This window comes from Ranitomeya variabilis, chromosome 6 (genome assembly GCF_051348905.1).
Source record: "Ranitomeya variabilis isolate aRanVar5 chromosome 6, aRanVar5.hap1, whole genome shotgun sequence".
Taxonomy (NCBI): Eukaryota; Metazoa; Chordata; class Amphibia; order Anura; family Dendrobatidae; genus Ranitomeya; species Ranitomeya variabilis.
In genome coordinates this window covers 564,892,359-564,906,197 of record NC_135237.1, presented here as the reverse complement: position 1 = coordinate 564,906,197, position 13,839 = coordinate 564,892,359, and the positions used below count along the sequence as shown (strand labels likewise).

The 13,839-nt window shown below is 53.6% G+C and overlaps 1 protein-coding gene across 1 annotated transcript in view; it reads left to right on the top strand.

Moving 5' to 3' along the window:
- The first annotated feature begins 543 nt into the window (after positions 1 to 543).
- Positions 544 to 13,839, top strand: part of LOC143783087 (GPI-anchor transamidase component GPAA1-like) — a 30,508-nt gene continuing 17,212 nt past the window's right edge. Inside the window, exons 1-7 of the mRNA XM_077271342.1 lie at positions 544 to 608; positions 9,900 to 9,989; positions 10,194 to 10,373; positions 10,818 to 10,929; positions 11,995 to 12,142; positions 12,322 to 12,423; positions 13,516 to 13,712. Of these exons, the coding sequence (XP_077127457.1) occupies positions 9,916 to 9,989; positions 10,194 to 10,373; positions 10,818 to 10,929; positions 11,995 to 12,142; positions 12,322 to 12,423; positions 13,516 to 13,712 (813 nt within the window). The 5' untranslated portion in view covers positions 544 to 608; positions 9,900 to 9,915. The remainder of the gene's footprint in view (positions 609 to 9,899; positions 9,990 to 10,193; positions 10,374 to 10,817; positions 10,930 to 11,994; positions 12,143 to 12,321; positions 12,424 to 13,515; positions 13,713 to 13,839) is intronic.

Below are 13,839 nucleotides of genomic sequence, written 5' to 3'. Positions count from 1 at the left end.
CTGTGGATATCACTGTTATTATGGGGCACTGTGGATATCACTATTATTATGGGGCACTGTGGATATCACTGTTATTATGGGGACACTGTGGATATCACTATTATTATGGGGCACTGTGGATATCACTGTTATTATGGGGCACTGTGGATATCTCTGTTATTATGGGAGCACTGTGGATATCGCTGTTATTATCGGGGCACTGTGGATGTCACTGTTATTATGGGGGCACTGTGGATATCTCTGTTATTATGGGAGCACTGTGGATATCGCTGTTATTATGGGGACACTGCGCATATCACTGTTATTATGGGAGCACTGTGGATATCACTGTTATTATGGGGGCACTGTGGATATCGCTGTTATTATGGGGACACTGTGGATATCACTGTTATTATGGGGGCACTGTGGCTATCACTGTTATTATGGGGGCTCATACACGCCGGCAGCAGCTCCCACTCTATGTAGAGACTATAGGTGCAGTTCCTCTTTCTGTCAATAGGTGTCGCTGTCTCCTCCTTTCAGTTTCCATGGTCACCACTTGTGGCCGCTCTGTCTTTTTCTTCCTGGTCTCTATGATGCGGAAATCTCTGCAGTGACAGCAGCTGGAGGTGAGAGAGACAGCGGGTGCGGGGTCTGTGTGATGACCGGACAGTGCAGTCACCAGGAGCGGTGTATAATGTGTGCACGGTGACCGGGACAGTAATGTCTGTGTGTCAGTGACTCCTGTGTAATGGCATTACTGATGCCTGTACGCTATAATGTCTCCCCCTCAGTCCCCTGTACGGTATAGTGTCTCCCCCTCAGCCCCCTGTACGGTATAGTGTCTCCCCCCTCAGCCCCCTGTACGGTGTAGTGTCTCCCCCCTCAGCCCCCTGTACGGTGTAGTGTCTCCCCCTTAGCCCCCTGTACGGTGTAGTGTCTCCCCCCTCAGCCCCCTGTACGGTGTAGTGTCTCCCCCTTAGCCCCCTGTACGGTGTAGTGTCTCCCCCCTCAGCCCCCTGTACGGTGTAGTGTCTCCCCCTTAGCCCCCTGTACGGTGTAGTGTCTCCCCCTTAGCCCCCTGTACGGTGTAGTGTCTCCCCTTGTACGCTATAGTGTCTCCCCCTCAGCCCCCTGTACGGTATAGTGTCTCCCCCTGTACGGTATAGTGTCTCCCCCCTCAGCCCCCTGTACGGTATAGTGTCTCCCCCTCAGCCCCCTGTACGGTATAGTGTCTCCCCCCTCAGCCCCCTGTACGGTATAGTGTCTCCCCCCTCAGCCCCCTGTACGGTATAGTGTCTCCCCCCTCAGCCCCCTGTACGGTATAGTGTCTCCCCCCTCAGCCCCCTGTACGGTATAGTGTCTCCCCCCTCAGCCCCGTGTACGGTATAGTGTCTCCCCCCTCAGCCCCCTGTACGGTATAGTGTCTCCCCCCTCAGCCCCGTGTACGGTATAGTGTCTCCCCCTGTACGGTATAGTGTCTCCCCCTCAGCCCCCTGTACGGTATAGTGTGCCCCCCTCAGCCCCCTGTACGGTATAGTGTCTCCCCCTCAGCCCCCTGTACGGTATAGTGTCTCCCCCTCAGCAGGGTGGATAAAAATCAATGTTTTTTTTAAAAAATCAAAAAAATCGGATTTTTTTTATTTAAATCGGATTTTTTTCAATAAACTGCTTTTTGAGGAAAATATTTTACCATCCAAAGGTTCTTCCATCATGAGATAAAGCTGAGTTGTTTAACTCAGTAGAATAAAGGCTGTATATGTGTAACATTCACAATGCCATGCTCTTCCAGAGGTTTCTGTAGGATGCTGACTATCCAACAAGTTTGGGCATGTCAACTGAATGGAAAAAGAAACTAAACCAAAAGTGAAACCAAGCTAGAAGTGTGGAATTAAAGGGGCAGTATGAACAAAATGTGGAGGCTATTAATAGTTTATACAATTAAGACATGCTGCTTTTAAACACCTACCTATTGCCATATAGTAAAACAAAAAAGATTTTTTACTTACTTTGGGGTCCCCCCCTCACCCTGGCGTTAGATCGTTGCCCCTAGTTTCGTCCATGTAACTATGGGCGCACATGCGCACTGCTCTCACTTCTCATTTTAATCGTGATTTATATTAAAAAAAACCTTTTGATTTAAATCAGTGATTTAAATCATGATTTAAATCGGCGTGATTTAAATCAATCCACCCTGCCCCTCAGCCCCCTGTACAGTATAGTGTCTCCCCCTCAGCCCCCTGTACGGTATAGTGTCTCCCCCCTCAGCCCCCTGTACGGTATAGTGTCTCCCCCCTCAGCCCCCTGTACGGTATAGTGTCTCCCCCTGTACGGTATAGTGTCTCCCCCCTCAGCCCCCTGTACGGTATAGTGTCTCCCCCCTCAGCCCCCTGTACGGTATAGTGTCTCCCCCTTAGCCCCCTGTACGGTATAGTGTCTCCCCCTGTACGCTATAGTGTCTCCCCCTCAGCCCCCTGTACGGTATAGTGTCTCCCCCTGTACGGTATAGTGTCTCCCCCTCAGCCCCCTCTGTACGGTATAGTGTCGCCCCCTCTGTACAGTATAGTGTCTCCCCCCTCAGCCCCCTGTACGGTATAGTGTCTCCCCCTCAGCCCCCTGTACGGTATAGTGTCTCCCCCTGTACGGTATAGTGTCTCCCCCCTCAGCCCCCTGTACGGTATAGTGTCTCCCCCCTCAGCCCCCTGTACGGTATAGTGTCTCCCCCCTCAGCCCCCTGTACGGTATAGTGTCTCCCCCTCAGCCCCCTGTACGGTATAGTGTCTCCCCCTCAGCCCCCTGTACGGTATAGTGTCTCCCCCTCAGCCCCCTGTACAGTATAGTGTCTCCCCCTCAGCCCCCTGTACGGTATAGTGTCTCCCCCTCAGCCCCCTGTACGGTATAGTGTCTCCCCCCTCAGCCCCCTGTACGGTATAGTGTCTCCCCCTTAGCCCCCTGTACGGTATAGTGTCTCCCCCTGTACGGTATAGTGTCTCCCCCCTCAGCCCCCTGTACGGTATAGTGTCTCCCCCCTCAGCCCCCTGTACGGTATAGTGTCTCCCCCTGTATGGTATAGTGTCTCCCCCCTCAGCCCCCTGTACGGTATAGTGTCTCCCCCTTAGCCCCCTGTACGGTATAGTGTCTCCCCCTGTACGGTATAGTGTCTCCCCCCTCAGCCCCCTGTACGGTATAGTGTCTCCCCCCTCAGCCCCCTGTACGGTATAGTGTCTCCCCCTTAGCCCCCTGTACGGTATAGTGTCTCCCCCTGTACGCTATAGTGTCTCCCCCTCAGCCCCCTGTACGGTATAGTGTCTCCCCCTGTACGGTATAGTGTCTCCCCCTCAGCCCCCCCTGTACGGTATAGTGTCTCCCCCTGTACGCTATAGTGTCTCCCCCTCAGTCCCCTGTACGGTATAGTGTCTCCCCCTTAGCCCCCTGTACGGTATAGTGTCTCCCCCTGTACGCTATAGTGTCTCCCCCTCAGCCCCCTGTACGGTATAGTGTCTCCCCCTGTACGGTATAGTGTCTCCCCCCTCAGCCCCCTGTACGGTATAGTGTCTCCCCCCTCAGCCCCCTGTACGGTATAGTGTCTCCCCCTTAGCCCCCTGTACGGTATAGTGTCTCCCCCTGTATGGTATAGTGTCTCCCCCTCAGCCCCCTGTACGGTATAGTGTCTCCCCCTGTACGGTATAGTGTCTCCCCCCTCAGCCCCCTGTACGGTATAGTGTCTCCCCCTGTACGCTATAGTGTCTCCCCCTCAGCCCCCTGTACGGTATAGTGTCTCCCCCTGTACGGTATAGTGTCTCCCCCCTCAGCCCCCTGTACGGTATAGTGTCTCCCCCCTCAGCCCCCTGTACGGTATAGTGTCTCCCCCTTAGCCCCCTGTACGGTATAGTGTCTCCCCCTGTATGGTATAGTGTCTCCCCCTCAGCCCCCTGTACGGTATAGTGTCTCCCCCTGTACGGTATAGTGTCTCCCCCCTCAGCCCCCTGTACGGTATAGTGTCTCCCCCTTAGCCCCCTGTACGGTATAGTGTCTCCCCCTGTATGCTATAGTGTCTCCCCCTCAGCCCCCTGTACGGTATAGTGTCTCCCCCTGTACGGTATAGTGTCTCCCCCTCAGCCCCCCCTGTACGGTATAGTGTCTCCCCCTCAGCCCCCTCTGTACGGTATAGTGTCTCCCCCCTCAGCCCCCTGTACGGTATAGTGTCTCCCCCTTAGCCCCCTCTGTACGGTATAGTGTCTCCCCCCTCAGCCCCCTGTACGGTATAGTGTCTCCCCCTTAGCCCCCTGTACGGTATAGTGTCTCCCCCTGTATGGTATAGTGTCTCCCCCTCAGCCCCCTGTACGGTATAGTGTCTCCCCCTGTACGGTATAGTGTCTCCCCCCTCAGCCCCCTGTACGGTATAGTGTCTCCCCCCTCAGCCCCCTGTACGGTATAGTGTCTCCCCCTTAGCCCCCTGTACGGTATAGTGTCTCCCCCTGTATGGTATAGTGTCTCCCCCTCAGCCCCCTGTATGGTATAGTGTCTCCCCCTGTACGGTATAGTGTCTCCCCCCTCAGCCCCCTGTACGGTATAGTGTCTCCCCCCTCAGCCCCCTGTACGGTATAGTGTCTCCCCCTTAGCCCCCTGTACGGTATAGTGTCTCCCCCTGTATGGTATAGTGTCTCCCCCTCAGCCCCCTGTACGGTATAGTGTCTCCCCCTGTACGGTATAGTGTCTCCCCCCTCAGCCCCCTGTACGGTATAGTGTCTCCCCCTTAGCCCCCTGTACGGTATAGTGTCTCCCCCTGTACGCTATAGTGTCTCCCCCTCAGCCCCCTGTACGGTATAGTGTCTCCCCCTGTACGGTATAGTGTCTCCCCCTCAGCCCCCCCTGTACGGTATAGTGTCTCCCCCTCAGCCCCCTCTGTACGGTATAGTGTCTCCCCCCTCAGCCCCCTGTACGGTATAGTGTCTCCCCCTCAGCCCCCTGTACGGTATAGTGTCTCCCCCTGTACGGTATAGTGTCTCCCCCCCTCAGCCCCCTGTACGGTATAGTGTCTCCCCCCTCAGCCCCCTGTACGGTATAGTGTCTCCCCCCTCAGCCCCCTGTACGGTATAGTGTTTCCCCCCTCAGCCCCCTGTACGGTATAGTGTCTCCCCCCTCAGCCCCCTGTACGGTATAGTGTCTCCCCCTGTACGGTATAGTGTCTCCCCCTCAGCCCCCTGTACAGTATAGTGTGCCCCCCTCAGCCCCCTGTACGGTATAGTGTGCCCCCCTCAGCCCCCTGTACGGTATAGTGTCTCCCCCTCAGCCCCCTGTACAGTATAGTGTCTCCCCCTCAGCCCCCTGTACAGTATAGTGTCTCCCCCTCAGCCCCCTGTACGGTATAGTGTCTCCCCCCTCAGCCCCCTGTACGGTATAGTGTCTCCCCCTTAGCCCCCTGTACGGTATAGTGTGCCCCCCTCAGCCCCCTGTACGGTATAGTGTCTCCCCCCTTAGCCCCCTGTACGGTATAGTGTGCCCCCCTTAGCCCCCTGTACGGTATAGTGTGCCCCCCTCAGCCCCCTGTACGGTATAGTGTCTCCCCCTGTATGGTATAGTGTCTCCCCCTCAGCCCCCTGTACGGTATAGTGTCTCCCCCTGTACGGTATAGTGTCTCCCCCCTCAGCCCCCTGTACGGTATAGTGTCTCCCCCCTCAGCCCCCTGTACGGTATAGTGTCTCCCCCTTAGCCCCCTGTACGGTATAGTGTCTCCCCCTGTATGGTATAGTGTCTCCCCCTCAGCCCCCTGTATGGTATAGTGTCTCCCCCTGTACGGTATAGTGTCTCCCCCCTCAGCCCCCTGTACGGTATAGTGTCTCCCCCCTCAGCCCCCTGTACGGTATAGTGTCTCCCCCTTAGCCCCCTGTACGGTATAGTGTCTCCCCCTGTATGGTATAGTGTCTCCCCCTCAGCCCCCTGTACGGTATAGTGTCTCCCCCTGTACGGTATAGTGTCTCCCCCCTCAGCCCCCTGTACGGTATAGTGTCTCCCCCTTAGCCCCCTGTACGGTATAGTGTCTCCCCCTGTACGCTATAGTGTCTCCCCCTCAGCCCCCTGTACGGTATAGTGTCTCCCCCTGTACGGTATAGTGTCTCCCCCTCAGCCCCCCCTGTACGGTATAGTGTCTCCCCCTCAGCCCCCTCTGTACGGTATAGTGTCTCCCCCCTCAGCCCCCTGTACGGTATAGTGTCTCCCCCTCAGCCCCCTGTACGGTATAGTGTCTCCCCCTGTACGGTATAGTGTCTCCCCCCCTCAGCCCCCTGTACGGTATAGTGTCTCCCCCCTCAGCCCCCTGTACGGTATAGTGTCTCCCCCCTCAGCCCCCTGTACGGTATAGTGTTTCCCCCCTCAGCCCCCTGTACGGTATAGTGTCTCCCCCCTCAGCCCCCTGTACGGTATAGTGTCTCCCCCTGTACGGTATAGTGTCTCCCCCTCAGCCCCCTGTACAGTATAGTGTGCCCCCCTCAGCCCCCTGTACGGTATAGTGTGCCCCCCTCAGCCCCCTGTACGGTATAGTGTCTCCCCCTCAGCCCCCTGTACAGTATAGTGTCTCCCCCTCAGCCCCCTGTACAGTATAGTGTCTCCCCCTCAGCCCCCTGTACGGTATAGTGTCTCCCCCCTCAGCCCCCTGTACGGTATAGTGTCTCCCCCTTAGCCCCCTGTACGGTATAGTGTGCCCCCCTCAGCCCCCTGTACGGTATAGTGTCTCCCCCCTTAGCCCCCTGTACGGTATAGTGTGCCCCCCTTAGCCCCCTGTACGGTATAGTGTGCCCCCCTCAGCCCCCTGTACGGTATAATGTCTCCCCCTCAGCCCCCTGTACGGTATAGTGTGCCCCCCTCAGCCCCCTGTACGGTATAGTGTGCCCCCCTCAGCCCCCTGTACGGTATAGTGTCTCCCCCTCAGCCCCCTGTACAGTATAGTGTCTCCCCCTCAGCCCCCTGTACGGTATAGTGTCTCCCCCTCAGCCCCCTGTACGGTATAGTGTCTCCCCCCCTCAGCCCCCTGTACGGTATAGTGTCTCCCCCTTAGCCCCCTGTACGGTATAGTGTCTCCCCCCTCAGCCCCCTGTACGGTATAGTGTCTCCCCCCTCAGCCCCCTGTACGGTATAGTGTCTCCCCCTGTACGGTATAGTGTCTCCCCCTCAGCCCCCTGTACGGTATAGTGTCTCCCCCTCAGCCCCCTCTGTACGGTATAGTGTCTCCCCCTCAGCCCCCTGTACGGTATAGTGTCTCCCCCTCAGCCCCCTGTACGGTATAGTGTCTCCCCCTCAGCCCCCTGTACGCTATAGTGTCTCCCCCTCAGCCCCCTGTACGCTATAGTGTCTCCCCCTAAGCCCCCTGTACGGTATAGTGTCTCCCCCTCAGCCCCCTGTACGGTATAGTGTCTCCCCTTCAGCCCCCTGTACGGTATAGTGTCATTACACTGCGATGCTTCTTATATCCACCCGTATATTATACTGTGTCGCCCCTCCGTCCCCCCGGCAGTTTTATCACATCGGTGTATTATACTTTTGTTATCTCTCCCGGCTGAAATATCCAACGTCTCCTGACTCCAGCACACTGGGTGCTACAATAGGAGTTTAATACACCGGTGTGGGGGCCGCACATTATAGCACCCAGTGTGCTGGAGTCAGTAAACAGCGGATATTTCAGCACGCTGGGTGTTGAGTCCATCCAATCTGCAGCAAAAACTCAGGTGTAAAAATGTTTGTGGATTTGCTGAGTTTCTGCTTGCATTTTTACAGACTTCCTATGGTGTTTCCCACGCTGTCCTCTGTGTTACAGCGAGGGAAAGACCGGCGAGGCGGTAACCTTACCAGCTGTAAGATTGTTACTGTCAGTCACAGTGCTGGGGGTTCACGCTGTCAGATGTCAGTGTGACCCCGTAGCTGTGACTGTGACCCGCAGTAAAAAACTTACTGCAGGTCACAGGCATCGGCTGATGAGAGACTACTACTCCCACCAGCTGACGCCTGTGTTCAAAGTAAAAAAAACAAAACACATTTAACCCCCGGAGCTTTTTTTTATTTTTCCGTCAACATGGCCATGTGAGGGCTTGTTTTTTGCAGGACGAGTTGTACATGGTTTTACCATGTCTTGTACTTGAAAATGGGAAAAAAATTCCAAGTGTGGTGAAATTGCAAAAACAAAAGTGCAATCCAAGACTTGTTTTTTGTTTGGCTTTTTTGCTAGGTTCACTAAATTCTAAAACTGATATTATGATTCTCCAGGTCATTACGAGGTCATAGACACTAAACATGTCTAGGTTATTTTTTATCTAAGTGGTGAAAAAAAAATTTCAAGCTTTGCTAAAAAAAAATATAAAATTGCGCAATTTTCCGATACTCGTAGCATCTCCATTTTTCAGGATCTGGGGTCAGGTGAGGGCTTATTTTTTGCGTGCCGAGCTGTCGTTTTTAGTGATACCATTTCGGTGCAGATATGATCTTTTGATTGCCCGTTATTGCTTTTTAATGCAATGTCGCGGCGACCAAAAAAACGTAATTCTGGCGTTTGGAATTTTCTCGCTACGCCATGTAGTAATATTAATTAATAAAATATTACAACACCCTGTGTGTTTATTTCATTAAAGGACTTTGTAAAAATGTGTGTGTGTTTTATTAACCATTTCATACAATTGGATTAATAATGGATAGGTGACATAATTGACGCCTCTCCATTATTAACCTGGCTTAATATCACCTTACAATAGCAAGGTGACATTAACCCTTCATTACCCCATATCCCACCGCTACACGGGAGTGGGAAGAGAGTGGCCAAGTGCCAGAACAGGCGCATCTTCCAGATGTGCCTTTTCTGGGGTAGCTGGGGGCAGATGTTTGTAGCCAGGGGGGGCCAATAACCATGGACCCTCTCTAGGCTATTAATATCTGCCCTCAGTCACTGGCTTTACCACTCTGGCGGAGAAAATTGCGCGGGAGCCCACGCCAATTTGTTTAGCAATTTAACCCTTTATTTTAGCAGCTACAGCGCCCAAATTTTGCACATACGCACTACTAACATTAGTAGTGTGGAATATGCAAAAAAAAAGGGGGGATATGAGATGGTTTACTGTATGTAAACCATGTCTCATATCCTGTCGGGTTTGGGAAGGAGAAATGAAAAGCCGGCAATTGAATTACCGGCTTTTCTCTCTAACACCGCTGCGTATTTCTCGCAGGTCACACTGCTCGTCCGTGTGTAATCCGTATTTTTCTCGCCCCCATAGACTTTCATTGGCGATTTTTTTGCGCAATACGGTGACAAACGCAGCATGCTGCGATTTTGTACGGCCGTACAAGACCGTATAATACGGATCAGTAAAATACGGCTGATAGGAGCTGGGACATAGGGAATCATTGGGCCGTGTGTAATGCGTATTTTACGGATGTAGTTTATGCGCTCATACGTCCGTAAAACTCGCTAGTGTGAGGCCGGCCTTAACAGGTATCGCGAAGCACGCTGATTTCTGCCAGTTGCTGTTTGGTTACAGCCTATGTAGGTTCATTCTGTTAATGCTCCTACATAGGCTGGTGACTGTATGTGTGTGTGTGTGTGTGTGTGTGTTTATTTAACACATTACTTACTGGTTTAGTAATGAGGGTGTCTGGCTGACATCTCTTCATTTCCTAGGGCTTGATATCAGCCAAATGCTCAATATGCGCACGTAGCGTTATTCTTCTATTATCACTCCCCGGCTGTAGTATCCAGCGTCTCCTGACTCCAGCACGCTGAGTGCTGTAATGACCGGCCTCAGCACCGGTATATTATGCTTCTAATATCCCTCCCCGGCTGTAATTCCAGCATCTCCTGACTTCGGTTATAATGGTGCAGTCACTGTCCTCCTCTGGACTTCTCCTTTCTCCGCTTCTTTCTGTTTTGTATTTTATTACAGGGAGCAGACTGGCACCATGGGCATCCTCTCTGACCCGAACCGGCGACAGGCGCTGGCACGTCTCATCACACGGCTCAACTCCCCGCTCTGGTGAGTGCGTGAGTGGAGCACGGGAGGAAGAGACCGAAATGCTGCTGGGGGTGAGAGAGAGAGAGTGACATGCTGGGGGTGAGAGAGAGAGCGATCAGTGTGTTGTTCTTTTCCGCTCTTTCTATGATGGTCTGTGGGGGGCCTCCTTCAATGAAGGGTCCTCATTATATCAGTGGTCTCTCATAATTCTGTGCTTCCCCCCAGCATCATCAGCTACCTGATCGGGGTCGGCTGGTTCCTGGGTTTGGCTTTCCAGCCGTTAACGCTGCGCTCCTACATATCAGAGAACTCCATGGGCTCCACCATGGTGGACGAGAAGTTCATGTACGGGGAGAAAGCGCTGTCCTACGCCCGAGAATTCGCCGCACACAAGAAGTCAGCCGGGTGAGTGACCAGATCCTCCTCCGCACTCTGCTGACAGCACACAGGTCACCGCATCAGAGCTGCGGCCAGAGCACACACCCGACATCCTGCTGTGACTCGGGGATCAGAGTGTGGACCGTGGGGAAGAAGGATCAGAGTGGGGTCAGGGATCATAGTGTGGACCGGGGGGGAGATCTAAGCAGACTCCCACCCCGGCTGTTTACACATAATACACTGTGTAATATTTTCTGCTCTGAAGCTTCTCACTATTCTCAGTATCTCCTCTTGCTGACATTTTGTTACATAGATGTAAATCCTGTGTCACATCTGTTAGTCATATCCAGTCCCCTTGGGCTGCAATCCAGGCTGTTAGCTGCACTGCCACATTGTAACAAACCCTCAGCGAAGGAGGCGATCAGTGCTTGGAGCAGGATGACAGCTAACACTCGTCTGCTTTCTGTGCAGGGGGTCTCCCGCTGCCTGGTTGGAGAGGACGATGCGCGGGATCGGGCTGGAGGTTTACACCCAGAGCTTTATCCGGAAACTGCCGTTCCCTGACGAGTCCACGGAGCGCTACGTATGTGTGTACGAGGGGACACGTATGTGTGTACGGGGGGACACGTATGTGTGTACGGGGGGACACGTATGTGTGTACGGGGGGACACGTATGTGTGTACGGGGGGGACACGTATGTGTGTACGGGGGGGACACGTATGTGTGTACGGGGGGACACGTATGTGTGTACGGGGGGACACGTATGTGTGTACGGGGGGACACGTATGTGTGTACGGGGGGACACGTATGTGTGTACGGGGGGACACGTATGTGTGTACGGGGGGACACGTATGTGTGTACGGGGGGACACGTATGTGTGTACGGGGGGACACGTATGTGTGTACGGGGGGACACGTATGTGTGTACGGGGGACACGTATGGGGGATATTTGTGTGTAAGGGGGGACACGTATGTGTGTACGGGGGATATGTATGCGTGTAGGGGGGGATTCGTATGTGTGTAAGGGGGATACGTGTGTGTGTACGGGGAGGGGGATACGTGTGTGTGTACGGGGAGGGGGATACGTGTGTGTGTACGGGGAGGGGGATACGTATGTGTGTACGGGGAGGGGGATACGTATGTGTGTACGGGGAGGGGGATACGTATGTGTGTACGGGGAGGGGGATACGTATGTGTGTACGGGGAGGGGGATACGTATGTGTGTACGGGGGGATACGTATGTGTGTACGGGGAGGGGGATACGTATGTGTGTACAGGGAGGGGGATACGTATGTGTGTACAGGGAGGGGGACACGTATGTGTGTACAGGGAGGGGGACACGTATGTGTGTACAGGGAGGGGGACACGTATGTGTGTACGGGGGGATACGTATGTGTATACAGGGAGGGGGATACGTATGTGTGTACAGGGAGGGGGACACGTATGTGTGTACGGGGGGATACGTATGTGTGTACAGGGAGGGGGACACGTATGTGTGTACGGGGGGGATACGTGTGTGTATGTACGGGGAGGGGGATACGTATGTGTGTGTGTGTGTGTACGGGGGGATACTTGTGTGTGTACGGGGGGGGGGATACGGCTGCGTCCTGGGAAGGCGCCTGCAATAATCTTATCCTTCTGTTGTCAGATGGTGAAAGGCACCAACGTGTACGGCATCCTGCGGGCTCCCCGCGCCGCCAGTACCGAGTCCCTAGTGCTCAGCGTCCCCTGCAGCGAGGGCCAGAACAACCACCAGGCAGTGGGGCTGCTGCTGGCGCTGGCCTCCTACTTCCGAGGTGAGACCACCGGAGAGGGGCTGCGGTATAATGCCGGTACGTGGCAGCCCCGGGGGTCCTCAGAGGACACCGGTCACATATAGTACACTTGTCCATAATGTCAGGCAGCCTTTACACCCTCCTATAGGGGCACGTACGGTAAATGGCAATACTCTTGTGACTCTGGTCCGTGCACTCAGGTCAGATCTACTGGGCGAAGGACATCGTCTTCCTGGTGAACGAGCACGACCTGATCGGCATGGAGGCCTGGCTGGAGGGCTACCACGACGTCAACGTGACCGGTACAAGAGACCCACACCCCCCATTGCCCCTCAATATCTTCTCCGTGCTGATAATTTGTTTCTTTGTATCAGAGAGTTTGCCCAATTGTAACGAACCCTCAGCTGTGACTGGTGTCTCGCCTGAATGGAGTTTTCTTGTTTAGCCAGAATGTTTCCATTCACTTTAGAAGATTGCGGAACTTTTTCTTATTGATTAAGCTTTATATATTCTTATAAACCCAGACATGAGCCGCCTCGCCACGATAACCGCTGATCGGGGATGTTTTAGGGGTTGGCGTCCCGATCCATGATAGATAAATAGCTTGGCACTCAACTTGGTAAATTGCGATGATATTTTTTATTCAGATGGCAGTCCAAAATTAAACGTTTCGGTCAGACAATAGACCTTCTTCAGTAAACCGACTGCTTTAGATATTAAGGATGGAGGATGTCTCTTAATTAGGGAGTAGGTCCTATGTGGACCTGTCCGGGAATAGTAGTAGCCCAGGTATGTCACCAGGGAGGAGTATAGTGTATGGGCCTGGTGTTCCAGGTTTGGAGAAACACTGTAGCTAATGTAGGTAGCTTGCTGATAACTCAGTATGAGGATATATGTCCACAGAGATATAATAGGAAATGTAAATGCCAAAGGCATAAAGAGGAACTGTGTAGTATATATTATAGCTGCAAGAGCCAGTAGGTTCAATAGAATAGTACAATTATTATTGAAGATGTATAGAGGCATCTAATGGAAAGGGCGTGCTAGATTAAACACGTGGCCCATGTGCGGTGTGCAGCTGGTATGCCTCAACGCGGTGTCCGCCGCTAGTTGAAGGCGTCCCGATCCAGTCCTATATTAGTTATTACAGACCCACAGCAATCAGCCGATCATTCCTTGTGTATTGTTTCCACTTATATCTGGCTGGCTGGGTCTTGTAGTGCTGCAGGTCCACATGTATGAGGCGCTGCCGTGTACCTGGCTTATTAGCAGTATTGGGCGCCCCTCTGACCTGTGCAGTGTGAGTGCCCCTCTAGTGCTGGGTGGGCTTCTTGCATTCTTCTGCTGCCATCTAGTGGCTGTCCTGAGTATTGCGTGCTCTTTGCACCTTACAGACATACAGTCGTCAGTGATGATGGGACGAGCGGGAGCCATCCAGGCGGCCTTGTCCCTAGAGATCAGCAGCGACGTCATCACCAGCTTTGATGTGGTCGTGGAAGGGTTGAACGGGCAGCTGCCCAACCTGGATATGGTCAACCTGTTCCTAGCGTTCTGCCAGAAGAACCAGCTGCTGTGCACCATTCAGGGCAAGGTGAGGCACAGTGAGACCCCTGCTGCCCCCGTCAGCTGTAAATTGTCAGATGTAGCTCTACTCCAGTGTCTGGGTGGAGTGCGGCGCTTTCTACTTTCCCTCCTGTTGACACCGCTTCCCTCTCGTT